At 48.7% G+C, this 27,456-nt stretch overlaps 2 protein-coding genes and 6 non-coding genes across 13 annotated transcripts; 7 read left to right on the top strand and 1 right to left on the bottom strand.

Moving 5' to 3' along the window:
- Positions 1–51: 51 nt before the first annotated feature.
- On the bottom strand, positions 52–16,600 carry usp46 (ubiquitin specific peptidase 46). Of its 2 annotated transcripts, XM_006629993.3 has the most exons (9): positions 15,906–16,596; positions 14,438–14,518; positions 13,733–13,946; positions 12,738–12,946; positions 11,704–11,780; positions 10,798–10,881; positions 9,985–10,182; positions 7,031–7,109; positions 52–6,291 (listed from the first exon to the last, which is right to left on the bottom strand). In XM_006629993.3, exons 1-9 carry the CDS (start codon positions 15,939–15,941, stop codon positions 6,190–6,192), a joined length of 1,080 nt encoding a protein of 359 aa, XP_006630056.1. In that variant the 5' UTR covers positions 15,942–16,596; the 3' UTR covers positions 52–6,189. The 2 variants fall into 2 exon arrangements, 1 of the variants encoding a protein (XP_006630056.1); XR_001478277.2 differs by lacking the exon at positions 52–6,291 and having other exon boundaries at positions 9,916–10,182; positions 15,906–16,600.
- Positions 16,601–18,574: 1,974 nt separating this feature from the next.
- On the top strand, positions 18,575–26,017 carry LOC107077153 (uncharacterized). 5 transcript variants are annotated; one of them, XM_069193900.1, is made up of 9 exons: positions 18,575–18,843; positions 20,415–20,481; positions 21,148–21,208; positions 22,404–22,459; positions 23,131–23,191; positions 23,576–23,652; positions 24,352–24,412; positions 25,070–25,130; positions 25,851–26,017. In XM_069193900.1, exons 1-8 carry the CDS (start codon positions 18,578–18,580, stop codon positions 25,102–25,104), a joined length of 684 nt encoding a protein of 227 aa, XP_069050001.1. In that variant the 5' UTR covers positions 18,575–18,577; the 3' UTR covers positions 25,105–25,130; positions 25,851–26,017. The 5 variants fall into 5 exon arrangements, 4 of the variants coding, with proteins under 4 accessions (XP_069050001.1, XP_069050004.1, XP_069049984.1 ...); XM_069193903.1 differs by having other exon boundaries at positions 25,854–26,017; XM_069193883.1 differs by lacking the exon at positions 22,404–22,459 and having other exon boundaries at positions 21,148–21,211; positions 23,139–23,191.
- Positions 20,519–20,636, top strand: LOC138241714 (small nucleolar RNA SNORA26). Its single transcript, XR_011190981.1, has one exon. It is a non-coding gene; the product is annotated as a small nucleolar RNA SNORA26 (small nucleolar RNA).
- Positions 21,251–21,368, top strand: LOC138241713 (small nucleolar RNA SNORA26). The gene has a single exon (XR_011190980.1). It is a non-coding gene; the product is annotated as a small nucleolar RNA SNORA26 (small nucleolar RNA).
- On the top strand, positions 22,502–22,619 carry LOC138241719 (small nucleolar RNA SNORA26). The gene has a single exon (XR_011190985.1). It is a non-coding gene; the product is annotated as a small nucleolar RNA SNORA26 (small nucleolar RNA).
- LOC138241717 (small nucleolar RNA SNORA26) lies at positions 23,234–23,351 on the top strand. The gene has a single exon (XR_011190983.1). It is a non-coding gene; the product is annotated as a small nucleolar RNA SNORA26 (small nucleolar RNA).
- LOC138241716 (small nucleolar RNA SNORA26) lies at positions 24,455–24,572 on the top strand. Its single transcript, XR_011190982.1, has one exon. It is a non-coding gene; the product is annotated as a small nucleolar RNA SNORA26 (small nucleolar RNA).
- Positions 25,173–25,290, top strand: LOC138241712 (small nucleolar RNA SNORA26). The gene has a single exon (XR_011190978.1). It is a non-coding gene; the product is annotated as a small nucleolar RNA SNORA26 (small nucleolar RNA).
- Positions 26,018–27,456: the final 1,439 nt, after the last annotated feature.

A 27,456-nucleotide genomic window follows, 5' to 3' on the forward strand; every position in this document is an offset into this window, starting at 1 on the left:
TTTGACACATTTCGAAGACTGCAGGTAAGGAGCCAAATGAATGTGATAGCAGCAGACTCAAACGATAAAGACTTTATTGAAGAAAAACGTTTCAAGAACCAACAGGTCTTATACAATTAAAGCATATCACTTGTCTAGTAAAGTGCACTTCCTGTTTACACAGTTTTACAAAATGAGTTAAATTACCCCCCCACAACACACACTGCCATGATTACTGGTACTATTAACAGGTTCGTGCAGGAGTTTCTGGCCAGTGAGCGCACAATGGCTGCCCTGTTCAAACACCAGCGAGGAAATCGAAAGCCCAGCGGGACTGGGGGGTTCAGACAAGCGCTGTGAAGGGAGGAGGACATGAAAAAAGAGAAACTTGTCACACAGCCGTCAGTCTGACGGGGCACGAGCAGGGCACCCAGGGGAGACTTGCGTCCAGCTCACGCTTGGCAGCACACCGGGAAGTCCTGGAAATGAGCGAGGAAACTAGACCTCCTGGTGAAAATCCCACAAAAGCCCAGAGAGAACGTGCAAACTCCACACAGGAGGTGTCCTGTTCAGGGTCCTGAGAGGCGCAGGGGCAGGGGCAGGGGCAGCTCTGGCTGTGCTGCCCCTCTTTGTTGGCCAGACCTGGGTTTCTGTCAAGCAGAGAGCTGGACGGCCCCTCTGTGGTGCAAGACCAGAGAAATTCACTTCAAAAGACACTCTGCCTCACCTGGATCTGGGTTTCAATTCACTGCTCTAAACTACAGTCAAACGCCGGCACCCTTAGGATCTATAACTGGAAATCTCCGGAGCTAAATGCAGAGGAACTAACAGATGCCAAACATTATTTTATTTTTGAGAAAACAATTGTCGCAGAGCTATGTTGCTTTAAAAAAAACAGATATAAACAATTTGATCATTCCGTTTTCATCTGACTTCAACCCCGAATATCAAATGGGTAAAGAAATTTGTTTAACATCAAATAACAAAACCTACCAAAACAATAATACAGGTTTGAAGACTCTGCATTAAGTGCCATGCAAAATATTTTCAGAGACCTCAGGATATTCTTCACCAGGACATTTCCATGGCTTATTAGGTTTTGGCACATTTTTAAAAAAATATTTGTTGAGTTTGAAAAAGTACACTGCTTCAGTTCCAAAAACGAAGCAGTTATTCCTGGTACTGTTATGTCAGAAGGTGCTATTGTACAAGGACACAGCTATAACAAGGACATCAGGATAGCGACCCTAGACAGCAGGTAGTTTTCTAAAGTGTTGAGTAGTTAGTATCTAAAATTTTAGAAACTGGGAACTGAAAGTACAAAGAAGCCCCTTCTGTGATTCTATCACCACAGAACCTGTCGGCTCCTCTGGAAACGCAGAAGGGTTGAATAAAACCCCCCTCTTCTAAAACACCTGTAAATTCTTGGTGGGGATTCTGCAAGAGCCTTTGACCAAGTTCCAGCGACAGGACAGTTTTTACATTTCTTGCAGCTCATGGGTTTATTGGCATGATTACTTTGAAAAATTCTGCACAGCAGCATCTCACCAAATGCATTTCAGCCGGCAGTTAGGATGAGGTACGAAACAGCCCCGCGCCCCGCGCCCCGCTGTGCTGCTGTGCTGTGCCGCACCTCGGCCTCTCGGACGGACTGGCTTCACCGCTGGAGACGCCAGTCCCCTGGGCGCCGCGGAGACAGGGAGCCCCACGTGTTTCAGGCGCAGAGCCTCGTCACTCAGCACAGGGTCTACGGATGAGGGAGCCGATGTCCATGAAAGCCATCACCATCCCAGACGGAAAACCACTGGCGCTGATGCCAGGTGGCCACCACAGAGCCAGGTCGTGCCTCCAGCACCACGGCACACCGTCGACCGCGAAAACCGATTCATGACACAGGAGTGATCTCCTAACGGCTAACGAGGAATGTGGCTTAAAGGAAGAAATCTCCGTTCTGTGTCACAGACAGGTGAGTCTCCTTCTCTGCTTCTTCCAAGCTTTCTTGCCGTTAATGTCTTAAATATTCTAGTGCATCATATCTACTTTCAGTGGCGGCAGACAGTCACGAGCGACAATCTTTATCCCTCTCGCCAACAGCAAAGAAGCCTTTCTGGACATTGTGCTTCGAGAGCTGTGAATTCATTCCTACCCTGAGCCCCAGCACAGGGCTGTAACTCACTCAGCTGAGACCACGCGTTCAGCACGGAGAAAGTGCACAGAATCCAAAATGCATATTTCTGAATTTAAGAAAATATAAATAAAAGTTTGCTGTGGAGTATAAATCGAGGCACACCTGTAGGAGTTTACATTACTGGCACCAGAATAAAAAAAGCCTTAGAATCTCTTGATGACCTGACCATCTCAACTACACAGAAAAAGGTAGAGGTTTATTCCATGCTGAAAGGAAGAGAAAAGAAACACGACATTTTGGCTGTGTCGCTTTTTCAGGATTCACACCTGTAGAAGGCTTCACAGCTGAGACGTTACGTTTCTTTTTTTTTTCATCGTGGAATAAACCTCTACCTTTGCAGCCTTACGCTTTGTCAACTATCTCAACAAGACCAACAGAACAGATAGACAGCAGCTTGTTCAAGACCAAGACCTGTAGAAAATGAGGAAATACCCCTCTAACTGCACATAGCTGTATCTATATCCTTACTGCAACGCTGCCAAAGAACACAGCAGCAGTTAGTGTCTTCCTATGGTCAGATTATATCAGTGCCTCATTATTTTCACACACATTATGCGGTCAGCACCATTGTTTTGTTGATTGAAGACAGACAAGTTCGCAATGAGATCTAGTACCAGACTCGCCCAGCCTTGATAGACTCCCCGATTTTCCCCCGTGTTCCCCAGCTCTTCGACAATTCACTTAACAGACAATGGTACCTAAATCAATAACTATAACAAAAACATTTACCAACTCTTGTCTAAGGTGCATAGGTTGATAACTTTTTAAAGAGCGATCAGATACACGATCACTATGATTTGTAACTCTGGTCTCCAGAGTGAAGCTGGAACAAACAAGCTTTCAGTTAAGAAGCACCGCAGAAGCAGGGTCCTACAACCCCACTTCGGAGAAACATTAGGTCTGATCATCTCTTGAAATGGTGAAAAACATAAAAAGTTGGAATAATGCTGCATGTTCAATTTTCAGTTCATTTCCATTTTCCTTTAAAAATATGAACATTTTTTATACATAAGTATTAATCAGTTAAAATCGTTTTTCAGTACCACATGAATCACATGGTCTCCTTCCGTTATTGCGGACTAAGATTCAGCTGGCTCCGGAGCGCACAGGGATGGGCTGCTGTGCTCCGGCTCAAGATGCCAGGGGGATACGCGTCTCCCTGCCGCACCTCCACACAAGGAGAGTTTGTCAAACTCTTGGAGCGAACTCCGAATAAAAAACGTCCTGCGCCTCAGCAATCAATCTCAGGGCCTGGAGTTGAACATAACACCCCCCCCAATCTCAAATTCCATGCGCACTTCTTAGACATTTTGCGGTCTGGATGAAATAAGTAGTTATGTTCTCTTCTAGGTTTCATAATCTTTCCAAAAAAGTAGATTGCATGACTGCAGACATGCTGTACCAGGAAACTGGGAGGAGTGCTAGATTTTCATGGCACCTGTGCCTGAACCTGCATCTTCATACTCTATGATCACGGACATGTTGGACAGGATGAAGGCTGTCCTTCACTATGGAACAAGTAATAGGTTTATTCCATGATGAAAAGAGAAGAAAAGAAACACAACGTTTCGGCAGTGGAGCCTTCTCCAGGTGTCTCTTCTCTTCTCAGCAGGAATAAACCTGTACTTGTCCCTTTGCAGCCTAAGCCTGCTGACACAGCTGCCTACTTGAGCTCCTTCTGTCCTTTACTAATTCCATTGCCTCCAGTGAGGCACCAGTGCGCTGCTGCTGGCACCTCACTGGGAGCAAAGGGCCAGTCATGGAGATTCCAGGGGGAGACCGGAGGCGACGGAGCGAGATGCACAATCGACAGCAGTGGAGACAATGCCTGGCCTTGCCTTACTGGACTGTACCGAGACGCTGTGACTCAGGTGTGTCCATTACACCTCCAGCCCACGGAGCGGACCTGGCAGACACTAACATTCGTGGTGCAAGTGGTCTGACACACAGAAGGCAGCTGCTGAAATGAAACGCCAGTGTCAGTGGACAGTGTAGAAAACTCACGGGCGTGTGGTCGAACTCAGGAGCTCAGGAGCCAGGGTGCAGCTCTGGGGGAGACATCAGTGTGTCTCACGCCCACGAGGGGTACTGCGGCCTGACTCCACACAGCTGACTTTCTCAGCCTCGTACGGGGAAAAATAAGCAGCTCTGTCTTGATATTCCCCAAAACACTACTGGTGGGGGAGGTGTGCCAGCACTCGTTACCTCCCGGTGACGAACACCCCTGCTCTGAGTCCTGACACAGTGACCCGGCGCAGGGATTCCATCCACAGCAGGAACCAGAACTCCCCTGATCCGCTTCGTCCAGAGCCCTGGGCTCGGGCATCGCCAGCTGATCAGCACACGGCCATTGGATCCAAAAACAACAACAGAAAAATCTGCTCAAAAACCTGACGTGTGGATTTTACACACTTCTTTCACTTGTCTCTATCACATGTACATTATAAGCAGGGCTTTCACTTTTCAGTGTTTATCGTCAAAACACCGACCTGATTATTTCCGAGTTCTGACTTCAGACAGATAACATACTTCCACTGAGAGTAAAGCTTTCTTTTCCACTTTAGCATTTAGAGTCTCCTCTCATCTAGCCACCAGTCATACATTTTTTTCCCTAAAACAGTTCCTGGAAGAAGCAGATTTGAATAATCTGAAGAATAACAGTGTTCCAGCGGCTCAGCTGCTCGGCTCCCTAATTAGCGCTAAATGTTCTCTGTTTCTCCACATGATACAGCACACTAGTACTGCTGCCCGCTTATTAGCTTTCTATAGAGAACATGCTGTGATCCCAGGGGTTTGTGCATCTTCCTCACAGTGTACTGTCTACTTGATCAAAAAGTAAAGCTTTAAAACAACCAGTCATTTATTGTGTATATGAGGGTTGGTTTAAAAAATTGCGGCTTGTACAGTAGATACACCTTCTCCCTGGTATTTGCTCTGTGATTCCTGATGCATTATCAATGTTTAATGTTCTCAATGAAAGCCTTAATTATAAATTGCTACTACAACAATGCTGCCTGGTGCTTCTAAGATTGGATCTGGAGCTTTCTGAGCCAGCAGCACACGTCTGTCATGATTCTCTGGGCCATGCGTGTCTGGAAACGGGACATCTGCAGCTACTGCACTGTAACTCAAGTCCTCCACCACTGTGTGCAAAGGTCTCTTTCAGCGTATTTGCAGTGAAGCTCAGTCCCTAACAAAGGGACGGCTGAGGTCTGATTATTTCACGTCACAAGGTTATTTTGTCTTTTAAACCTCCTAACTCTGACCTGAAACAAGCTTTGCCGAGTCAGAACTGTTGGAAAGCACTGCTGTTTTCCAGTTTTGCATTCTGTTGTCAGGCGCTCAGGAAAAATACGGGGCTGGGATGGTCCCTCGTTTCTCAGACACAGGACAGGCCCCCTCAGCCTCTTTCCACAAAGACATGGACATACCCCGACCTCTCTGAAGCCCACCCTTTAAATCTGAGCTCCCCATCAATAACAATGACAGCAACAGAGCTAAATGAATGAAAATAAGTTGTTTTCAAGTGCAGGATCAAACAGAAGGCAGTCTTGCACGTACATCCAGTCCTACACTGTGGAACCGGGCCTACATTACCCATCATTTGGGGTGACAGTGTGACTGCCGCGGTTCTGCGCGGGCTTGTGCCCTCGCCGCTCCACAACAAGCTCCTCATCCAGCAAACACCTGGAGCGCGACCCCGGCTCTCTGGCGTAACACAACAGGGAACCAGCCGAGTGAGCTAAAGGAGACCTCCCCCAGCGCAGGCGGCTGAGGTCCCTGCTACGCGCAGGGAGGGCGATGACGACACTGTGTCCTAACTAGCTCTGCTACACCAGGTTGATTTTGTATCTGCGCAGGCGACACGCGCTCAGGGCACCTTCACTGAAGAGATCGCTGGGTTCCCGGGGTTCCCAGAGGTGCGGAGAGTGACCCCTATGTGTAAAACCCAACTGCAAACTCCCTCCCGACACACAGTCCTCCCCTGAAGACGGTCAGTCAGCTCTTCCGGCTCCGCTGCGTCATTCTCTCGATTGGTAAAACAAAATATATCCAGACTCAGAGTTTTTGGAAATGTCAGAGGTTAAACCGTAAAACTCCTCAATGGCCTGGGCATCAATCTTCTGTGTATGAGAAAAAGAAAAACACACCGTGAGGGGTCGTTGCTGACTGATATTGATTGTTAGGACTGACATTTTATGGCAGTGTTAAAACTACCCTGGACCACTGCAACATAATCACATCTGGCAGAAAGGGCCTGGAAGGGAGTGTAATAGCAGCAGCCTGCCACTAGAGGCCGATAAAGTCCTCTGTCATTTGTAAATAGACACACTGGGTGATAACTGGTTAATTAATGAGACTGTTAGTGGTGGCACCGTGACCATCACCAGGAAAAGTGGAGTGAAAATGGATGGATGGATGGATGTTGGTGGTTGGTCATTCCATATTCTCACATGAGGTTAACTAGAGGCATGCCTGGTATACAAAGGGGCTCACAGTGTTAGCTGGGTGTCTGACAGCAGTCTGGGGAGCCTTGTCTGCTGTAAAGACCAGCACGATCTCTGAAACACAGCCCCCTGCACATCTGCTGCCATTGTGCGTTTTCATGTGTTCACGTCACTGGAGCCACTCTGTACAAGGGTGGGGGTGTAACACCTGCAGGGCAGCACACTCAAATCTGCAGAATCCCGGCTGGTCAGCAAAGTCCAGGCGCCTGCAGGCATGTGGAGCACGGGGCAGGGCTGCCTGTGACGTGTTAAGCAATGATTGGCTTGGAGGTGGGCGGGACAGTGGAGTCCGCCCACACTTCCTTATTTTCCCCTGGTGCAGTCACTGTGCTTCACAACGACGTCTTGTACTGACCTCCACAATGTCGTCGTCGAACAGAAGCCAGAAGCCATGACTTTTCACAATGGTGATGTAGTGTCCTCTGTTAGGGCCGCTGCAAAATAACGAGTAACGCACAGCTTTTAAACTCCCTGTAACCCTTAGCAGACTCTATCCCAACAGCAGGACAAGCACAGCTTAAAACAAAATCACAGTTTCTTTGCAAAACTTATATTGACTTATTTACACTGCACGTTAGTGAGCATTCGACTGGTTACTATTAGCTAATGACGGAGGATCTCATCCAGCCATTTCTTGAAGGACATGCGATGGCTTCTGCCCCATGGCTGGGCAGCTCGTCAGATACTCCCACAACCCTCTGGGTCAAGAGCTGCCTCCTGTTCTGAATTCCACAGAGTTCCCACTGGTGTCCCCTGGTTTGTGTTTCTCTTTTCATTCTGAAGACATCTGCTGCCCTGATAAAGGGATGCCTTTCATGCTCCTGAACACCTGTCCCCTCAGTCTTCTGTGTACAAGACTAGCAGGGTTCAGCTCCTTCACCCCCTCAAGCCCCAGACTGTGTCCGGCTGCCCTTCTCTGGTCTGATTCCTGAGCAGCAGTATCTTTTCAGTAATGTGATGACTAAAATTGTACACATATTCTAAATGAGGCCTGAAAAACATTACCCAATTTTAACATAAGATTGTTTGATCTGAATTCAACACTTTTGACTATACGGTGTAATGTTTAATTTTTTTACCCACATTGTCTGGAAGATGCAAGAGATGAGTCATCTCTTTTCAAAGTTAGCTTCCCCAGAATCTACATCACTGATATAATGTAGGGCGAGCAGTGGTCCCGATACAGGTCCCTGTGGTACTCCACTCATTACATCACCCCGATCTGCACAGCTACCCCACTCTGTACCTTAGTGACCTATTTATCAACCAGTTCTCAGTCCAACTACACACATTTCCCTGAATGCCTTCCACCTGCAATTTGATTTTTTTAAGGAATTTTATCAAAAGCCTTCTAAAGATCTAAATACACCTCTCATCTTCTCTGGATGTCCGTTACTGCTGCTGCTTGTTCAAAGAACTCTAAGAAGCTGATTAGGCAAGATCTACCCATTCTGAATCCATGTTGGTGAGTCCCTAGGATGTTATTTTCACATATGTGATCCTCCAGTTTAGCTCCAATAATGCTTTCCATAATCTTACATGTAACAGAATTTTATATCTTATAGAATTATTGACTTATTGATAACTTGGGTTGGTTTTGTTACCCTTCTGACAGATGAATACTGCATATCTGTCTTGAGTGGCTGTTAGAGCAAAACATATTCAGACTATAATGATATTTTGTAAAGGGGGAAACAGGCGTTTTCCCAAGGGCTTTCGTTTTCTGTTGCATAAAGGAGTATTTACATTCATTACCAGACGTTTGTGCTGCAGTGCTGGTTTTAGGTTGCATGGGATATCAACTATCTGTGCCATCTAGTGAATTCCTCCAAAACATCAAACTGAAATTAAATACTGTTTTGCATTTATGTTTCTGCACGGGGATCACACCCCTGGGCTGTATCGCCAAGTTCAATATATGCAGATCCTGGCAGTAATTGTGCTTTGTGCCCATATAAGGATTTTCTTCATCAGTATGTAACCTGAATGTCAGACCTGGGAAAGGCTTTAATGGGGAAACGAACCCTCTGATGAACTCATGAGAGCTCAGATTTGCAGAACATTCAACCCAGACACCCGGAGCCAAAACACATTCTTGACAAGAGCGTTGGACTTGGCTGCACACTAGGAACAGCAGGAAACGAAGTCTACAAACCTTGCACTGTAATTTAAGAAAAAATGTATAAACACCCCATAAGGTATAACCTACAAGGTTCTTAGATCTCTGGAACTGAAATGCTTTTGCCATTGTAACAACTTTATTTTAAAGTAACAACTTACTGTAAAACTGTTTGGGACGCCACCTATGGAGATGCTATAGAAAATAAAGTTGTATTATTATTTTTTTTCTTCTGTCAATAACTCTTGTCAATTGCTCTAATTAAGGAGCAATTACTTTATAGGCATTCATCAAAATTTCCCTGAAGTATGATTCTGGTTATATTGGTATAAAAAGGACAACGGAGCAGGTGACTCTGCTGGAAAATAACAGTGGGCAGGACACAGAGGAGACAGGACACGAGGACACAGAGGAGAGGAGGGTGAAATGAAGACATGGGCAGCAGTGACAGGGGTGACCACGGACAGCCTTTCATCCAGTTGGCTGTGGACACAGAAGACCTACGACTAAACACAATGAAGGTCAAACACCTCTACACTGAGCACAGACACAGAGAAAGCTCAGTAGTTTCAGCAAAGAGTACTCATTTACACAAAAAATATCAGGAAAAAGTGCCACTAAACAATTGCTGTTTTCCTTTTGGAGGCTCTGCAGAACGTGAATCTTATCAGAAGTCTGCTGACTCCACTGAGTCACTTCCGAACCCAAGAGCAGGAAGGGGAGACCAGAGGGAACCTGGTGATCGTGCTCCCTGAGCTGTGGTTCAGAGATAATGAGCTCAGTCTTCATCTGGAGCTCAAGACTACTACAAACTCAGCCGACCTGGCAGGCTGGAGCAGAATGAACAGCAAAACGTGACCCAGGGGGCACAAGGGAAAGCCACAGGAATGAGTTTAAAACCAGGTCCTGAACGTGCTTCTGTACACTACGGGTTGTGGGAGTCTGGAACAAGCTACGCAGCCCCATTGTTGAAGCAGATACCCTGGCTTGAGATTCTGAATTCAATTAACTCCAAACGACCAGAATGGGCTCCTTCCGTTTGTAATTTCCTCACGTTCTTAACTGCCGCCTACAGCTGTACATGGCTACTGTGAAATAGGGAACAGATATTTGACACTGACCGTGCACGCACACCGCTGTCCTGAAATGTCACGGTGTTTGCGTCCGGCAGAGACGATGCCCAGCCTCACCTGCCACAGTGCACCACGACTGCGACGAGGTCGTACATGCGGTCCAGGTTGACGGCGTCGCTGGAGGTGTTGAAGAGCCGCAGCTCCAGTGGAAACACCACCCTGTAGGAGAGCTTGGTGTAGCGGTGCAGCTGCTCCATGTACTTGAACCTTTTCAGGTGCAGAGCCAGGATCATGGGCAGCTTCTTCACCTTCATCCTGCGTCATTAAAACACAAACCACACTCCTCAGAGGGCTGACCAAGCACCCTGAGGCCACACCCCCAAGAGGGGGCAACCACAACTAGGCCACACCCCCTCAGAGGGCTGACCAAGCACCCCGAGGCCACACCCACTCAGGTGGGAGCAAGTACATTGAGACCACACTTACTAAGAGGACTGGACTAACACACTGAGGCCAAGCCCAGTCAGGACAGTGCACTGCCAGAGTCCACATCTCTGTCAGAGACCCAGCAGGCCACTGCAAGACCTTCTAAGGAGATACCTCTGGAGTCATCTTTCTCAGTTCACGCAGGATAAATTCACAGGATTCCATTCTTTTCTTATGGCAACTGTGGAAGTGCACTGAAAACTGAGAACGGGAGTCAGGAGTAATCAGGACTCACAAACCGAACTGCCTTTGAAACAAGTAATCAAGCACCTCTGCCGGTACCCCGAGCATCACACTCCATAAACGTTCACACGCTCCAATCACAAGCAAGGCGGCGTATTAATGGCGTCTGTCCCCGGGCCTGTAGAGGAGTGGAGATGTGAGCCTTCTCCTGCCACCTCCCAGCCGCACTCCTCCTCCGGCACAGGCCCGGGCTGCACTGACCTTTTCTGTGCTTCCTGCTTACTGCAGCACGTTTCACAGTAGTACTTGTATTCGCTGCACAGGGTCTCCGTGTTGCTGAAATCCCTGAAAAAAAGCCCAGAATTCTTTAAGAGACCTTTATTTCAAGGACAGGCGGGCAGTTCCTATCAAAGGTGCACGGGTTCTGCCTTTAATAATCTTCAGTGTCCTGACCCCACCGGAGCTACTGGGTCAGTACTACCCAGCAGAAGTGTCTCTTTAGGATGTGGGAGAATGATGGGATGCTGTTCTATCCTGAGAGGGGGCTACAGGGACCTTCCTGGGAGGAGATACAGCTCCTCCACCCTGACACCCTCCCACTGAAATTCCAAGCTCACCCTGGGGATGTGAGCAGGCAGACATACAACCTAAAAGGCGTCTTTCAATTGCCTAGAAACACGGAAATGCCATGAATATCGCAAAGCATTTCTGCGAAACAAATCTGAATGAAGCACCACAATTCCCCGCTTTTACAGCCGTCCACTTATCAAAGAGATGTTGAACTGGAAAGACAGAATAACTTGGGACTCATCGCCCTGTGTTGCTTTTCACTCAGCTCCCAGTTCCTGCTCTCGAGTACCTGAGGAAGGTGGGAGAGCTACAGCTCCCAGAGTTCAATCTGGTTTCTGTTTCACTTCCTGCTCTGCTACACACCTTCAATAACACAGGACTGGCAATCACTAATTGGATAGCAAACCATACTCATATTCACACTGGGAATTGACCTGAAGATGGAACTGCTGTAAGGAGGATTTCTGCAAGTGTCCAGAGAAAAGTGTCAAGGATTTTGCACATAGAGAACTTTGGGAAAACTTTCCACCTGAATGTTATATTCAGAAAAGTAAAGTCAACCAACTCCAAGGCCCGGAACATGTCGCCCCGCTGTACCTCAGACAGTGTGTAATTGATGTATTTTGCTCCACATCAACAGAAAGGTCAAGGAAATCTTCATCTTTGCTGCTGACCTGCGGAGAAAGACAAAGCTTTTGTGAGCTCCGGGTCCACCATCCAGAGCCACTTTAAAATATTACATAAAAATGCCAAACAGGAGCTCCTTCTTGACAATTAGAAGTGACAATCTTTTTGTCTGCCTTTTGGACTCAAAGGAGCAATGCACCATGTAATTCTAAGGAGTTCTCACTTTTTGCAAACTCAAGGAGTGCGATTGCTCGCAAGGAGCTTTTGATGTGCGTTTCTCTTTTCGGCAGCCTCTGCTTCTTATTCAGATGAAAATTCCAGCTTTGCCAAAGAATGACAGCAATGTAAAAAAATTGCAAGTTATGTTTTTAAAAGCTAGGCATTTTGTGGGGAGATGTAATATGTAGCTTCAATAGAAAAGGTTAATTAAAATCTTATATATAAATATATATAAATGACTACTTAATCCACACACATTCACTGAAGCACTTCAGAAATGCAGTATTTACACAATGTGTTACTGGGCAACACTCCTCATCTGATCTCTATTATATGGAGATGCATTATGAGAGACTGAGATACTCTCACAGAAAATGCTACGGGGTCACACCTTTCTCTGTCCACCTGGATTAGGCTGCATCTGAGCTGCTGGCTGACACAGAGAGACCACGAGTGACCGTGAGCTGGTCAATCTCGTCCAGGAGAGACCACTTGAGAGGTCACTCTTGATGGACGCTGATGATTTAGCATCATGGATGGAGAAGCAGTCCCCTTGCCTGCATGTCTGTGTTCAGGTCCATGCTGAGCACACTAGGGACTGACTGCTCCTGCAGGGGTCCCCGTCTTGTCCCCACGACACTTGACGTCCCGCCCACAAACCCGTTTAGGAACTGAGACGCAGCGTTGCAGCCGAACCCTGACAAACCCGAGACGCTGACAGGAAGGCGCAGCCCTGAGCCTTTCCAGGAGTGCTCCGCTCCGCGCAGGAGCAAAGCTGCTCTCACCGTCTCGCAGTTCAGGCAGCGCGTCTCGTTGGTCAGCGTCCCCTGGAAGATGTCGTGCACCCAGGTGGGCTCGGCCCGGCCCTCGTCCGCCTCGCCCGCGCTCCTCGGCCCGCCGTCCTGCCGATCCTGCTGCACGATGTCTGCCACTGTGTTCAGCAGGTAGTTGAGGAACTCGTGGGCGTCCTGCTGCATGTAGTTGTCGAAGAGATCTGGAGGACAGAGGGCGAGGCGCAGGCGTGAGAGAGAACACCACCTTTCCCGGGAATCACCTGAGCGAACTGGAGTGAGCTCTTTAGAAAGCAACCAAACCACATCCATCACACTGAGGGGGCTGGCTGTGGCGCGGGTGTGAGTCATTTTGGTGTGCGGTCTCAAAAAGGTTATTCAAATGAAGAAATGGCGCTTGATATGCAGGTTCTTCATCTGTCTAAATAAACACCCGAATCCCTGCAGTTATGAAACTGGCAAATCAGAAATTGTTACTGTTGTTCTGCACAGACAATTCTAAGGAAAGTCAGACTATGTCAGATCAAAGCAAGTTAATTTATTCTTCAGTACTCCTTTCTTTGGTGGAGCTCCCAGGACGTTTCCCAGATACTGTAGAATGAATCCTTCTCCTGGAGAATCCGTTCAAAGCTGGATGTAGGCCACATGCAGTCTTACTGAGCACTGATGCCTGGGATTGGAGCACTGTACTGTACGACGTCCACAGCCAGCAGCCTGAGCGCGTGACCCCACTGGCGTGCGCTCATCCGAGCGCTGTGCCAGGACAACACGTATGACCGTGAACAGGCCGCTCAGAAATCTGCACAGATGAGCTGTAACACGGACAACGTGTCGTTTCTGGACAACGCAAGACTGCTTCTGGGGGGAAAAGGAGAAAGCAACCTAAACGTGTGGTGATCTCAGTGTTGTCACGCGTGTCCCAGGAGGGCTCTGTAAAAACGCACCGGCCCTCGTCGAAGCCGCCACGCAGCGCCCCCAGAGGCTCTCACCGTTTTCCTTGCGCAGCCGGGAGATGAACTTCTTGGGGGGGATGACGCCCACTTTCTTCTTCTGGGTGGCGATGCTGTGGAAGAGGTCGGCCAGGCAGGTGAGCAGGTTCTCCTTCTTCTTCTGCTGGGCTCTGTAGGACAGCACGTTCTCGCGGAACGGTCGGCAGAAGAACAGCGCCTGCAGCACCGAGTTGCAGTAGCACGTGTTGCCGAACTACAGGCGAGAAGGAGGAAGACAGGGGGTTTCTCAATTACACGCCTGCCCTTCCCCGGGGGAGAACGAGTCTCCTGCTCCGCGGGAGAAGCTCGTCTAGTTTAAAAAAGACACGTGTGCCAGAGGCCTGGGGAAGCTCTGCGCAGAGCCTGCTGGGTGCAAGACTCCCAGAACCCTCTGCAGGAGAGCCGCTTATCCGGGGCCTCAACTGTTCCTGCAATTCCAGAGGCCTTTACTACAGGGGCCATTAGTGCCAGGCGAATGCCTGCTGATTGTAGTTTTTTACTTTTTTAATGCGCAGTTCAATTCAAAGGTTAAATGACTTTCCAACCCCTTCAGTACACTCTTCATCTAGGAGAACCATATTTGATGACTAAGACCCTTCGACACCAATGCCTGCTCCTCCAACAGGGTGCCAGTTTCCGACTGGAGAACGAAGCAATATGAATGGAGAAGATGCATAATTAAATAAGTATTGAAATGTTACTTACATTGACCAAGCCGAAGTAGTGTTCATTGATTGGAAACTGCTCCAGACCAATGTCTTTTTCCAGAGCAGAGGCATTGGTGCCCTGTAAGAAAACACAGATCGAGCTGACAGGCGGATCTCAGCTCCTTAACTTCAAACTTCAAGCCTCGCAGCGACCTGACAGCTGCATTCAAGAGCGCTGAGCTGCAGGTGCAGCTGAAAACAGATACCGCCACTCGGAGGAACACTGCAGCAAAAGTCAGATTCATTTAGTTTTCTCAGTACTACCCAAATATCCTTTGACAGTCTCTTCAGGCAATAACAAAGGAGATTTACAGGAGACCAAGACGTAGGGACCTCAGTTTAACAACTAATCTGAAGTACAGCACCTCCTGCTGAACAGTGTGCTGGTCACCTCATTGTTGCAATGGTTTTGGAATTTGTAACCAGAGGGAAGAGTGCCTCCTACTGGTCCATCAACACCATTTACAACAGCAAACTGGTTTCCCAGAGTGGCCCCCCTGCAGACCTGGCCCGGCCTTGCTGAGCTTCTGAGCTGTGCTGAGATCAGGACAGAAGGTTCTGGGGTTATAGTGCAATGTATCGATAATTTTCTCCTTCAAATTCAACATATAGAACCTGTCATTATTTCCATACTGGAACTAAACATCACACTGCAAGAACATGTTCAATAATGTCTAAGGTTGCTGAAAAAAGTAATTGGAACTGTCCCGGTTTTTCTTTAATGCTCTTTATGAAAAAAAGAACACAACGAGAAAAACTTTATCTCATAATTCGCCACAACTTACTAAACCTGCAAGCTAGCGTGCTTGTTATCATCATAAATATTTTACGTCTCAGGAGAGGCAGTTAAAATGAGTTTCCAATTAGCAGATGTTTTCCCAAGACTCGTCTTGGGGAATCAGTGACAGGCACTGTGAATCATGTATTTTACACACTTTCAGGACAGAGGGGAAAATGAGCGCGGTGCCTGGGCTCCACACCACACGCTATCAAAAGTTGACCTCGGTGTAAGTCTTTCAGAACTGTCGGGAACAACAGGGACCATTTAATCGCGGATTAGCCTAGTTTTTCTTTGCCCGGCCAGATCTACGGAGAAGTTTCAAAATATGTACGCGAAGGATGCGCATTATCCTCGGGGGGAGAAAACAGACTGTATATACACAGTCAACGGCAAAAGAAAAGGTAAATCTCAGCCCGCACGATTGCAAAAGTCGCAGGAAACCGCAGTAAAACCATCCACCCGCCCGCCACTGAGTGACGCCCCGGCCGGCAGCCGTGCCCTTGTGCCCTCGGTTAGAGCTGCGCATCCCTGCCAGGCGCCCGGTCTGAGCCCCGGCCAGCGCTGGACCTAAGGCAACTCGCACCGGGAGCACCGGCGGCGAGAGAGCCCCCCGTACCCCCCGATCGCTGCCCGCCTGTCACCATCGCACACCGAGGGCCATCCTGTGCATGAGCGCTTTACTTACCATATTACAAATGGAGGCGATATTTCTGACAGTCATTTAGTTTACAGGGTCCCCCCTCAGCGCCATCTTTATAAAATAAACATGATTTACGGAGGCTGGACGATGCCGAAAAGGTCTTCCGCCGGCAGCTCCAGGAGCCAGGGAGCTACGCCGCCTTGCCCCGGCGCAATATACACACCGCCCCCCGGCCACCGGGCTCGGACCTGCGCCGGCGGATGCGTGCACGCCGCCCGGGCAGGGGACGAGAGGGCAGCGGGGCGCCCTAGCGCCCGCCTCGGTGCATGTCTCCGCCAGGTGATGCCCCCTCGCTGCGCTCGGACGGCGGACGCGAACAGGACGGCCTGCGTCGGGTTGCCGGGACCGGCGAGTCGCAGGGAGAAGTAGCCACACGCCCCCTCCCGCTCGCCGAGGTGGGTAGGTACCGAACCGGCTCGGAGCGCGGCGGCGGCGGCGGGGCCGGCTGAGAGACAGACCGGCTGGGCTAATCGGATGGCCGTGCGGGGATCCCGGAGCCGGGCTGCGGCCAATCAGCCGGCCAGCGCCGCAGCCAGGAGCCTGGGGAGGGGGGCGAGGCGACAGAGGCTGGAGCAGTTTAAAGAGAAGGCAGCTGTCAGGACTGATCCCACTCCACACACCGCGTTAAACACGCTCTGCTGTTCCTGAGCAGAGCTGCACTGTTGCACCGCTTCACTGAATAGTGTCCTTATATTTTTCTCAGGACAAACTTAAGAGTATCGCTCGGCCTTGTCTCCGCACGCTGTTCAGTGCTCTTTCCTTGGCTATGAAATAGAGCGCACTGAAGCTGGGAGTAGTCTGTATAGTGTTTTTTTCTTCCTGTTGTGTTAATGGCACATGGCTCGGACTGCTTGCCCCGAATAACAGATATTGTAGGTATCCCCTCACAGCAGGCTCGCAAAGGTGTAGCACTCGAAGGAAACAGGACAAGTCATGTCTGTTACTGAGGTCTGTTATTCTGTGGAAGTCTACACCTCCTTCACCAAGTGATTGCACCTGTTAACAGTACGAACCTTTGACCAAAACAAATGACCTGTTCCAACAACATTTAGAGAAGCTGTACAGGCTGAGAAGCACAGCACGGTGTGATTCCTGTTGGACGTTAGGGAGGAGCATCTGTGAACCAGGGTGTCAGGGGGCGTACGTCCTTCTGGTAGAACGCTAGCGTGTGGCAACAGCAGGGGACACAGACCTTTCCTCTAGAAGTACCCATGGAGCTGCGGTCACAGCCAGGGTAGAGCATCAGCAAGAAGCACGTGTTGTCATCTATGGGTATGCGAACGTGTAACACTGTGTAACGCTTACGGCCGACAGGTACTGTGTAAGAGCCGGCTTACCAGAGCAGGTGACGTCACCGCCCTTCCCTGTGACAGCAGGACCACAGCCCCTGGGCTGGGGAGAGATCTCTCTTCGGCTCACCGAGCTGGGTCCCTGCTGAGCGACGCGGGAGTCCCGGGTTCGAGCCCCCCGACGGTGGGGGGCCGACCTAATGCGGCAAGGGTGCCCGCCTGAACCCCCGTTGCGTTACAACTGTAACAGAGCACTTCCAGTTCTGACCAATTGTTTCTTCAGCTCTGTGAAAGCTTGCCAAAAAAAAGACTTCTAAAATGTAACAACGTTTTTCTGGTAAACAGAGTGTTTACAGTGGAAGCACTATCTCCCATAATCAAGCCAGTTGGTGACATTTGGAGTTCTGTGGGATCTCTGTGGGATCTGTGTGGAGACAGCGTTCCGAGGAAGTCTCATTGTTTTTAATGATGCTTAAAATAGATGGTGCTGTACAACTGTCTGCCAGCTTCGTAAAGAGGCTACAATGTTTTATTAAACGATTAATGGGTCTTCGGTTGTGGTTTCTTAAGAAGAGTGGGCTATTGTTTCCCAAGAGGGCTTCCATGGAAATGCTTTTTTTAGTTTGCTTTTGAATTTGGTTTATAAGAAACTCAGTAAACTCAGCCTGCAAGACCTCATCTGGGAGGTGCTTGTTGGGAATACAAAGCTGCGTGCGATTTATTAGCTAGTACAGCTCATCCCACCAGGGACGGAGGATACCTCCTCTGGCTCCTTTCAAGTTGTGTTACATTTACACAGTCACATTCCCCGGTTCGCTGAAATGAAACAGAACTCAATTTCCCTTCAAAGAAGCTGGGAAGCTTTGAGCTTTGCTCATCCTAAATGGAACATCTACAAAACATTCAGGTCTAAACCATCAGATGACAATAAAAATGAAGTGTTTTTCGAAAGTTTTTGCTCCAGTGTGTATCTGTGAATGTACAGTATGTTCTGCACTGCAGAGTATGTCATGTCAGAGAGAAGACGAGTCAGACTGTTTGACCCTGCTTGCTCATCAGGCTGGAAGCTGCTCAATGAATTCAAGAACTCATCCCACCATATTTTGAAAGATCCCAGGGAATCTTCTTCAGCAGCTCTGCTGGGTAGTGTGTTCCAGACCCCCCATGAACATTTGTGTTAAAAACGCCCCCTGTTTTCACTCCTGAATGGCCTCCCTCTTAGTTACTGTCCCACCTGAAATACTTTTGACTGTGCCTCCTATATTGTGGCGTTGATTAGGTAACCATCGTCTGTAGAGTCTCAAATAGACGCTCAAACCCACCCCCCCGGTTCAAACCAATTGCCCACCCGCTCAAACTGTTCTGGCGATGGCCTGCTGTGTCGAGCCAGTGCCGTGCAGAGCTGCGCCTTTAACGAAGGAGGCCGGGCTCCGGGGCTCGCTAGTTTCCCAGCATGCACCGGCGCTCCTCCTCTTCCTCCTGGGCCGCGCGGTGGACGGACGCGCGGGCTGTGCGGGCGTTGTGCAGATTTGGAGAAATCGTGAAATGAAATGGCGCAGAGGGACGCAGCAGCTAGCGTTTCTGTGGGGGGAACGCGAGTGCAATGTCCCGCGTTATTATTCATCAGCTGGATGGTTAGTTATTGGGGGATCCTTTGTTTTCTGGGGGGGCGGTTTGTGCTGCACAGGCCTCCGGCTGTCTACCCCTGGTAGTTGACAAACCGTGTAGTTCAGAGAGGTAGAAGGAAGCAGTAGTGTAGCCTTTATACGTGATTAAAATTTGCTTAGCGGAATTGCGACGCAGTAATAATGCACTTTGCAGTGCTTGGGGAGGTCGCGGCGCGGTTGTGTGCTGAGGCTGTACGGGGAGTTGGGTTTTTCAGCGACCACGTGGCATGCGGATTTTGCTGTTTCGTTTTGTTATCGCCTTTTCCTGACGGGTTTGCCCACGTTTCCGTCTTGCGTAGCTTTGTCGAACGAACCGTCTGCTAGTATTTCTCTGGTAATGGAACAAGTAAAATTTTATTCTATGCTGAATAGAGAAGAAAAAAAAAACTTAGTGTTTTCCTTCTCTTTTCAGCAGGAATAAACTTTTACTCGTTCCTTTGCAGCTCACGCATGCTGACGCAGCTCCCTACTTGAACTGCTTTCGGTGATAACTGCGTTTGCATTGTGAGCTGTGGCTGGTTTCCCCTCCCAGCCAGGAAAGGGGCGGATAAATATAAATGCGGCCCTTTCTTCCTCCGTTTGGAGCCCGCAGCACTGTGCTCTTCACACCAGCAGGTCTGGGATACCCGGTCCGGGCTCCACGCGGAAGCGCCTTGATGTCGGTGCGTCTTTCTCCTTTAAAGAAGGAGGAAAAAAATCTCGTTTTTGTGTTTCCACAGCTGGGGGCGGGCCTGCGGCGTTCCGTGTCCGACACGGGAGGACAGATGAGTGCCCTCTCTGCCCCGAGTCCTGATCGCCTAGGTAGGTCCTGATCGCCTTGGTCTGTTGCGTGACGAGCGACCCCTCTCGGGTGTCGTCTGAATCGGGGGTCCTGCAGGGTCCTGTTTTCTTTGGATTCGTGTTCCAGCTGCGATCTGCTCCAGGGTGGGTCTAAGTTATTTTAATTGGTGACCTCACTGTAGTGCTTCTAACCAGGCTGGCGTGGGGCGGTTACAGGTAGCGGTAGCCCTCGATCACGTGGAAGATCTGTGTGATCGCCTGTAAGATGAGGGAAATGGTCAGCCACTCGCTGCCCACTTTGGACCAGAAGCCAGGAGCCCCGGCCCTGCGGGAGCTGAGTGTCAGAGCTCCGATGTCGATACTGTCCCAGTCGAAGTGATGACCTGGAGGCGTTGCACTGGTGGACCGCAGAGCGGGCATGCAGGGGTGACACTGGAGACGGTTAGATTCACACGCGCGGTCTCACGGGTACCGTCAGGACACACCAGGCGTTTTCTTATTCTAGTGCTGGCGTGCACATAGCGGTGGTGCTTGCTTTGTATGCTGTAGTAGTTCTCTGTGGGAGGCTTATTTTTTTAAACTGGATCGATGCACCATGTTCGTCTTTTGTTTCTGAATGCCGCAATGGAACGGTCCCCCGCTGGTTCGCGGTTGTGACTGTGGACGCGTCTCGACAAGCCTCACCAGGGCCCTGTGTTGAAAGGTGCTGTGTATGAGAGTGAGACTGACTGATTGACAGGTTGTCTTTTCAATTGCAGCCCCCTGACGGGCGATGCTGTCCTCCAGCCATCGCGGTGTAGTCGTGGCTCCGGGTTCGACAGGAAGGTATGCAGTCTTAATGGTTTTGTATCCCCTTAAAGCTTTGCCCATTTAAGGCTGTCAGTGTCTTGGGTGGCCAACACAGGGGGGAACAGCACTCCTCTCTTAAACCCGAAGCAGAGGTGCCGTCTCTGGTTCGGATCCTGTCGTGAGGAACACATTTACTCTGGAACTGAGGATGTCATGCGTCTAGTGTGTCCAGAGCTCAGATCTGTTCTGTATTCAAGTTGGGAGTAGATGGGGATGTTTCAGGCAATTTGATGGTTTATTCACAATTTATTTGTGAATAAAAGAAGTTAAAATTGTACTGTGCCGTTACATGTTTTATTTGTAACTGTATAAAGTATTAAACTTCTGTCTGTCGCTTGATGGCTGTTGAAATTTAAGCAACATCAAATCTTGTCTCTCCATCTTGGAGCACGTCTCATAGAGAAATTGGGAGGCTCTTGTGTTTTAGCACAAAATCAAGTCCAGTTTACTAGGACCAAGGGCAGTACAGCACTGAGTGCAAACTTAATCTGTACACCCTTGTATAGGAGCTTGTAGAACTGGGAATCTCTGTGCACTGCAGTTGAAGTGCCTGCAGTAGAGACAGTTGTGGAGTAAGATGTACCTTTGCAGTGTGGCCAACAGGACAACAATGTTAACACCTGTCTTTATGATCTTTTGAAGGTGTGGAATGGAGTCTGTGTGCGCACTGGGCATGAAATTCATTCTCTGCACTGCTCTGAAGGTGAGTGAAGTAGTCCTGATGAACAGATGTCCCCTTAAAGCTTTGCCCATTTAAGGCTGTCAGTGTCTTGGGTGGCCAACACAGGGGGGAACAGCACTCCTCTCTTAAACCCGAAGCAGAGGTGCCGTCTCTGGTTCGGATCCTGTCGGGAGGAACACATTTACTCTGGAACTGCAGGCGTGATGTCTAGTGTGTCCAGAGCTCAGATCTGTTCTGTATTCAAACCGGGATTAGATGGTTATGTTACAGGCAATTTGATGGGTTATTCACAATTATTTGTGAAAAAAAGTAATTACAATTGTACCGTAAAGTTACATGTTTAACTTCAAAACTGTACGAAGTATTAAACTTCTGACTGTCAGTTGATGGCTGTTGAAATTTAAGCAACTTCGAATCTCATCTGTCCATCTTGGAACACGTCCCGTGGAGAAATTGGGAGGCTCCAGGGATCAAAGAAAGCAGTGAGCTGAGTCTAGGCCTGGCTGTATCACAAGAGCAGCAGTACATCTGGCTGAAGATTTTTAGACCTGGTTTAATTTGAGAGTCACGAGCTGTCCTTCTCGTGCCGGCCTGATTATGAATCGCCGCCAGTTGTTCTGCGCTCAGGTCTGGCTTTGAGCCCTGCGGCTGTGCGCAGGTAGACGAGACCTGTGGGTGATCTCCACTGACCCCCATGTTCATGTCATAGGCTGTGCCACCTGTCAGCAGGAGGCCCAGTGCTAACTGGAATCCACCTGCCCCACTGGCCCCCGGTCGCAAAGGGGGCGGAGGGGCCGCTGAGAGCCAAGAGCCCCCTGGCGGACTGGCAGTAGCGTCCCCCTGCGGCACTGCCAGGGCAGTCCCAGTCACAGTCGGCTAGTGACATGACCAAGGCTTGACCCCCAAGAGACGCTCGGAGGTCTTGTGTTTTAGCACAAAGTCAAGTCCAGTTTGCTCGGCCAAGGGCAGTACAGCACTGGGTGTGGAGCCCCCTGGGGGTGAGGTGGTGCAGCCGCAGTGTCTGCCTCCTCTCTCGGTCTGGGATCTGCAGGTCTCTTTAGGGATCACTGGGGGCTCCTTCCAGGTGCAGAGCTTGTAGAACTGGGAATCTCTGTGCACTGCAGTTGAAGTGCCTGCAGTAGAGACAGTTGTGGAGTAAGATGTATGCAATGTGGCCAATAAGAAAGGTTAACACCTGCTTTTTAATGTTCTCAAGGTGTGGAGTCTGTGTGTGCACTGGGCATGAAATTCATTCTCTGCGCTGCTCTGAAGGTGAGTGAAGTAGTCCTGATGAACAGATGTCCCCTTAAAGCTTTGCCCATTTAAGACTGTCAGTGTCTTGGGTGGCCAACACAGGGGGGAACAGCACTCCTCTCTTAAACCCGAAGCAGAGGTGCCGTCTCTGGTTCGGATCCTGTCGTGAGGAACACATTTACTCTGGAACTGAGGATGTCATGTGTCTAGTGTGTCCAGAGCTCAGATCTGTTCTGTATTCAAGTTGGGAGTAGATGGGGATGTTTCAGGCAATTTGATGGTTTATTCACAATTTATTTGTGAATAAAAGAAGTTAAAATTGTACTGTGCCGTTACATGTTTTATTTGTAACTGTATAAAGTATTAAACTTCTGTCTGTCGCTTGATGGCTGTTGAAATTTAAGCAACATCAAATCTTGTCTCTCCATCTTGGAGCACGTCTCATAGAGAAATTGGGAGGCTCTTGTGTTTTAGCACAAAATCAAGTCCAGTTTACTAGGACCAAGGGCAGTACAGCACTGAGTGCAAACTTAATCTGTACACCCTTGTATAGGAGCTTGTAGAACTGGGAATCTCTGTGCACTGCAGTTGAAGTGCCTGCAGTAGAGACAGTTGTGGAGTAAGATGTACCTTTGCAGTGTGGCCAACAGGACAACAATGTTAACACCTGTGTTTTTGATCTTTTCAAGGTGTGGAATGGAGTCTGTGTGCGCACTGGGCATGAAATTCATTCTCTGCGCTGCTCTGAAGGTGAGTGAAGTAGTCCTGATGAACAGATGTCCCCTTAAAGCTTTGCCCATTTAAGACTGTCAGTGTCTTGGGTGGCCAACACAGGGGGGAACAGCACTCCTCTCTTAAACCCGAAGCAGAGGTGCCGTCTCTGGTTCGGATCCTGTCGGGAGGAACACATTTACTCTGGAACTGCAGGCATGATGTCTAGTGTGTCCAGAGCTCAGATCTGTTCTGTATTCAAGCCGGGATTAGATGGTTATGTTACAGGCAATTTGATGGGTTATTCACAATTATTTGTGAAAAAAAGTAATTACAATTGTACCGTAAAGTTACATGTTTAACTTCAAAACTGTACGAAGTATTAAACTTCTGACTGTCAGTTGATGTCTGTTGAAATTTAAGCAACTTCGAATCTCATCTGTCCATCTTGGAACACGTCCCGTGGAGAAATTGGGAGGCTCCAGGGATCAAAGAAAGCAGTGAGCTGAGTCTAGGCCTGGCTGTATCACAAGAGCAGCAGTTCATCTGGCTGAAGATTTATAGACCCGTTTTGAGCGTCGCCAGCTGTTCTCGCCATGCCCGCCTGATTTTGAAACTCCAGATGTTCTGTGTTCAGCTGTGCGCAGGTGGACAAGATGTGGGCGATCTCTGACCCCCAGCTTCGTGCCGCCTGTCAGCAGGAGGCCCAATGCTAACTGGTATCCCACAGCCCCACTGGTCCCCAGTCGCGAATGGGATGGGAGGGGCAACTGAGAGCCGAGAGCCCCCTGGCAGAGTGGCACTGGCGTCCCCCTGCGGCACTGCCAGGGGAGTCCCAGTCACAGTCGGCTAGTGACATGACCAAGGCTTGACCCCCAAGAGCCGCTCGGGAGGTCCTGTGTTTTGGCACAAAGTCAAGTCCAGTTTGCTCGGCCAAGGGCAGTACAGCACTGGGTGTGGAGCCCCCTGGAGGTGAGGTGGTGCAGCCGCAGTGTCTGCCTCCTCTCTCGGTCTGGGATCTGCAGGTCTCTTTAGGGATCACTGGGGGCTCCTCCCAGGTGCAGAGCTTGTAGAACTGGGAATCTCTGTGCACTGCAGTTGAAGTGCCTGCAGTAGAGACAGTTGTGGAGTAAGATGTACCTTTGCAGTGTGGCCAACAGGACAACAATGTTAACACCTGTCTTTATGATCTTTTGAAGGTGTGGAATGGAGTCTGTGTGCGCACTGGGCATGAAATTCATTCTCTGCGCTGCTCTGAAGGTGAGTGAAGTAGTCCTGATGAACAGATGTCCCCTTAAAGCTTTGCCCATTTAAGGCTGTCAGTGTCTTGGGTGGCCAACACAGGGGGGAACAGCACTCCTCTCTTAAACCCGAAGCAGAGGTGCCGTCTCTGGTTCGGATCCTGTCGTGAGGAACACATTTACTCTGGAACTGAGGATGTCATGTGTCTAGTGTGTCCAGAGCTCAGATCTGTTCTGTATTCAAGTTGGGAGTAGATGGGGATGTTTCAGGCAATTTGATGGTTTATTCACAATTTATTTGTGAATAAAAGAAGTTAAAATTGTTCCTTAAAGTTATACGTTTTGCTTCAAAACTGTATGAAGTATTAAACTTCTGTCTGTCACTTGATGGCTGTTGAAATTTAAGCAACATCAAATCTTGTCTCTCCATCTTGGAGCACGTCTCGTAGAGAAATTGGGAGGCTCTTGTGTTTTAGCACAAAATCAAGTCCAGTTTACTAGGACCAAGGGCAGTACAGGACTGAGTGCAAACTTCATCTGTACACCCTTGTATAGGAGCTTGTAGAACTGGGAATCTCTGGGCACTGCAGTAGAGACAGTTGTGGAGTAAGATGTACCTTTGCAGTGTGCCCAACAGGACAACAATGTTAACACCTGTGTTTTTGATCTTTTGAAGGTGTGGAATGGAGTCTGTGTGCGCACTGGGCATGAAATTCATTCTCTGCGCTGCTCTGAAGGTGAGTGAAGTAGTCCTGATGAACAGATGTCCCCTTAAAGCTTTGCCCATTTAAGGCTGTCAGTGTCTTGGGTGGCCAACACAGGGGGGAACAGCACTCCTCTCTTAAACCCGAAGCAGAGGTGCCGTCTCTGGTTCGGATCCTGTCGGGAGGAACAAGTTGGCCCGCGTGCAGCGCTTGTGGCTCGTGTCTTGACAGAAATCAGTTGTGTGAAAACATTACTTGTGGCGTTTTCTCTGGATGCTCCGGGTTCCTTCCCCTTTCAAAAGACGCATTGGTGCAGTTAATCGGCAGCTCTTTAAGCAGTCCCAGTGTATCCGGCACCTCACCCGGGGGGGCTCCATCCTTGTGCTATTCTGGAATGCAAAGCTTTGTTCTCTGTAATGTGTACCCCTTACTTCGGGTATCCTTCGTTTCAGTGGGAAGCATCCTTTAGGAAATACAGCCAGGGCCCAAAAAGACCATACTGCAGTACCCAGTTAGTTTTAGTGTGTGGGTGGTAGGGCAGCGTCCACACACCTTTGTGATGTCACCACTTCCTTGAGCTGCCATTGGCTAGCGGGAGAATGCCAGGATGTGCTGTTACCTGTGGGGGGGAGATGGGTGCCGATGTGTTGTGGGGGGCCTCACTCATTACCCTAACCCTGTACTGTCAAGCCTGTATTTTAATGCTTTGGGAATGGGATGGATGTTTCATAGTTTTAACTTAATCTTTTTCAGCAGACGTCAGGCACACGAAGATGAAAAACCTAAGATGCAGGAGATGACTAACCCACGGGATGATTCTTAGTAACGTTCTGTAAAGCTGCTGCTTTGTACACTACTGTATGCGTCCAAAAGTGATATTGCTTGTTCTGCACTTTGAATTAAATGGACGTGGCAAGCTATGTGTTGGTGTTTCATTTATAGAAAGTGTCCTCGCGGTTCCTGCTTTGTTGCCCTGTTAAGTTTCCACCTTTAGGGTTTTACGTTTTTGTAATTTTGCAACTCACATTACCTTCACTATATGAACACCATACTCGGCAGATGACATGCTCTTTCACATTATACTGTTTTACAGAGTGTTTACATGTCAAATGTTCTTCAGATTATCATTCAAGTCTAAACCCACAAGGAGTGGAAATCGTGTGCTGCGCGATCACATCTCAAGACCTTTCTTGATTGTTCTTGAGAGAAATAAAAGAAATTCCTGATTGTGCTCATAGTGGGTGTGAATAGGAAGATAAAGGAACAGTTGAACATCTTAGAAGATTACAGTGGAGTGAACTAGTATTTTTACAGTCCTGTTATAAATGTCCTGCAAAGGTTTTATGTTTTTAAGGTGCCCCTACTTAGGATGAGCAGTGAAACTGTTGAAATGGACCGAGTGTTGCATTACGTGGTTTGGGGCTGCTGTGTACTATTCAAGGGATCACTCTTGGGGTTGTTCAGAGCCAAGTGAACTGTGTTGGTGGAGGGTGAAGCGTGTTTTTTTTTTCTTGTGGGGGGGAGGGCCCTGTCTCTGAAATAGGGATGTAGAAAGAAGAAATGTTTTATATCCTTAATCTTGGGAGTCTTCGTTGATCTGTAGGATTTGCTGTAATTAAATTAATCCTAGACCTTACTATTGCTTTCTGGATGCTGCCAAGCAGCAGTAAAGATGTGTAGATCTATAATCTAGAAACCTCATCTGAAGGTTTTAGTTCTCTCATGTTCTAAGCTTCAGAAAAGATGCTGTAATTTGAATAAACAAGAACACATTGTACATGCAGTTAAACCTTCATTTTGGGTTTACAGATGTAATTGCCAGTGCACATCATGTATACCTTAAAGGGATCTGTTCAAACAGATACATTCCTCATTAACTTTTCAAAGGGGGAAGATTAAAGCTGCTGTTAGAATGTGTTGACGAGAGGTTTTGGAAGTGGTTGGGCTCGTTAGTGATGTGAGGGACAGGGTGTACTTTTGCAGTTGTCCTTATGTCGCGCAGAACAAGGTGGGGGAGAGAAGCTTTTGCATTACTTCATGGATTGTGATTGAGCTGAGGCAACTTTTTGCAGTATATTAAACACTCATGGGTAAACACAGACCGTAATGATTTGTTTTGATTTGTGAAGGTGTTCTGTACTTCAACACATTTACAGATGAGGGCTTTCTACACAGTGGGGAAGTGGAAAGGTCACCATATATCCTTACCTGCAGATTTTCGTCTGCACAGTTGTAATCAAAGGTGTTTTGGAGGTCAGTTTGGGAGAAAATGGGGAGGGGCGTTTCCCAGGCTTGGTCCTGGACTTCTCCTTTTTCTGTCTTCATTCCAGCTCGGCTCCGTCGGTTAAACCGCTTGAAG

This window comes from Lepisosteus oculatus, chromosome 1 (assembly GCF_040954835.1).
Source record: "Lepisosteus oculatus isolate fLepOcu1 chromosome 1, fLepOcu1.hap2, whole genome shotgun sequence".
NCBI lineage: Eukaryota > Metazoa > Chordata > Actinopteri > Semionotiformes > Lepisosteidae > Lepisosteus > Lepisosteus oculatus.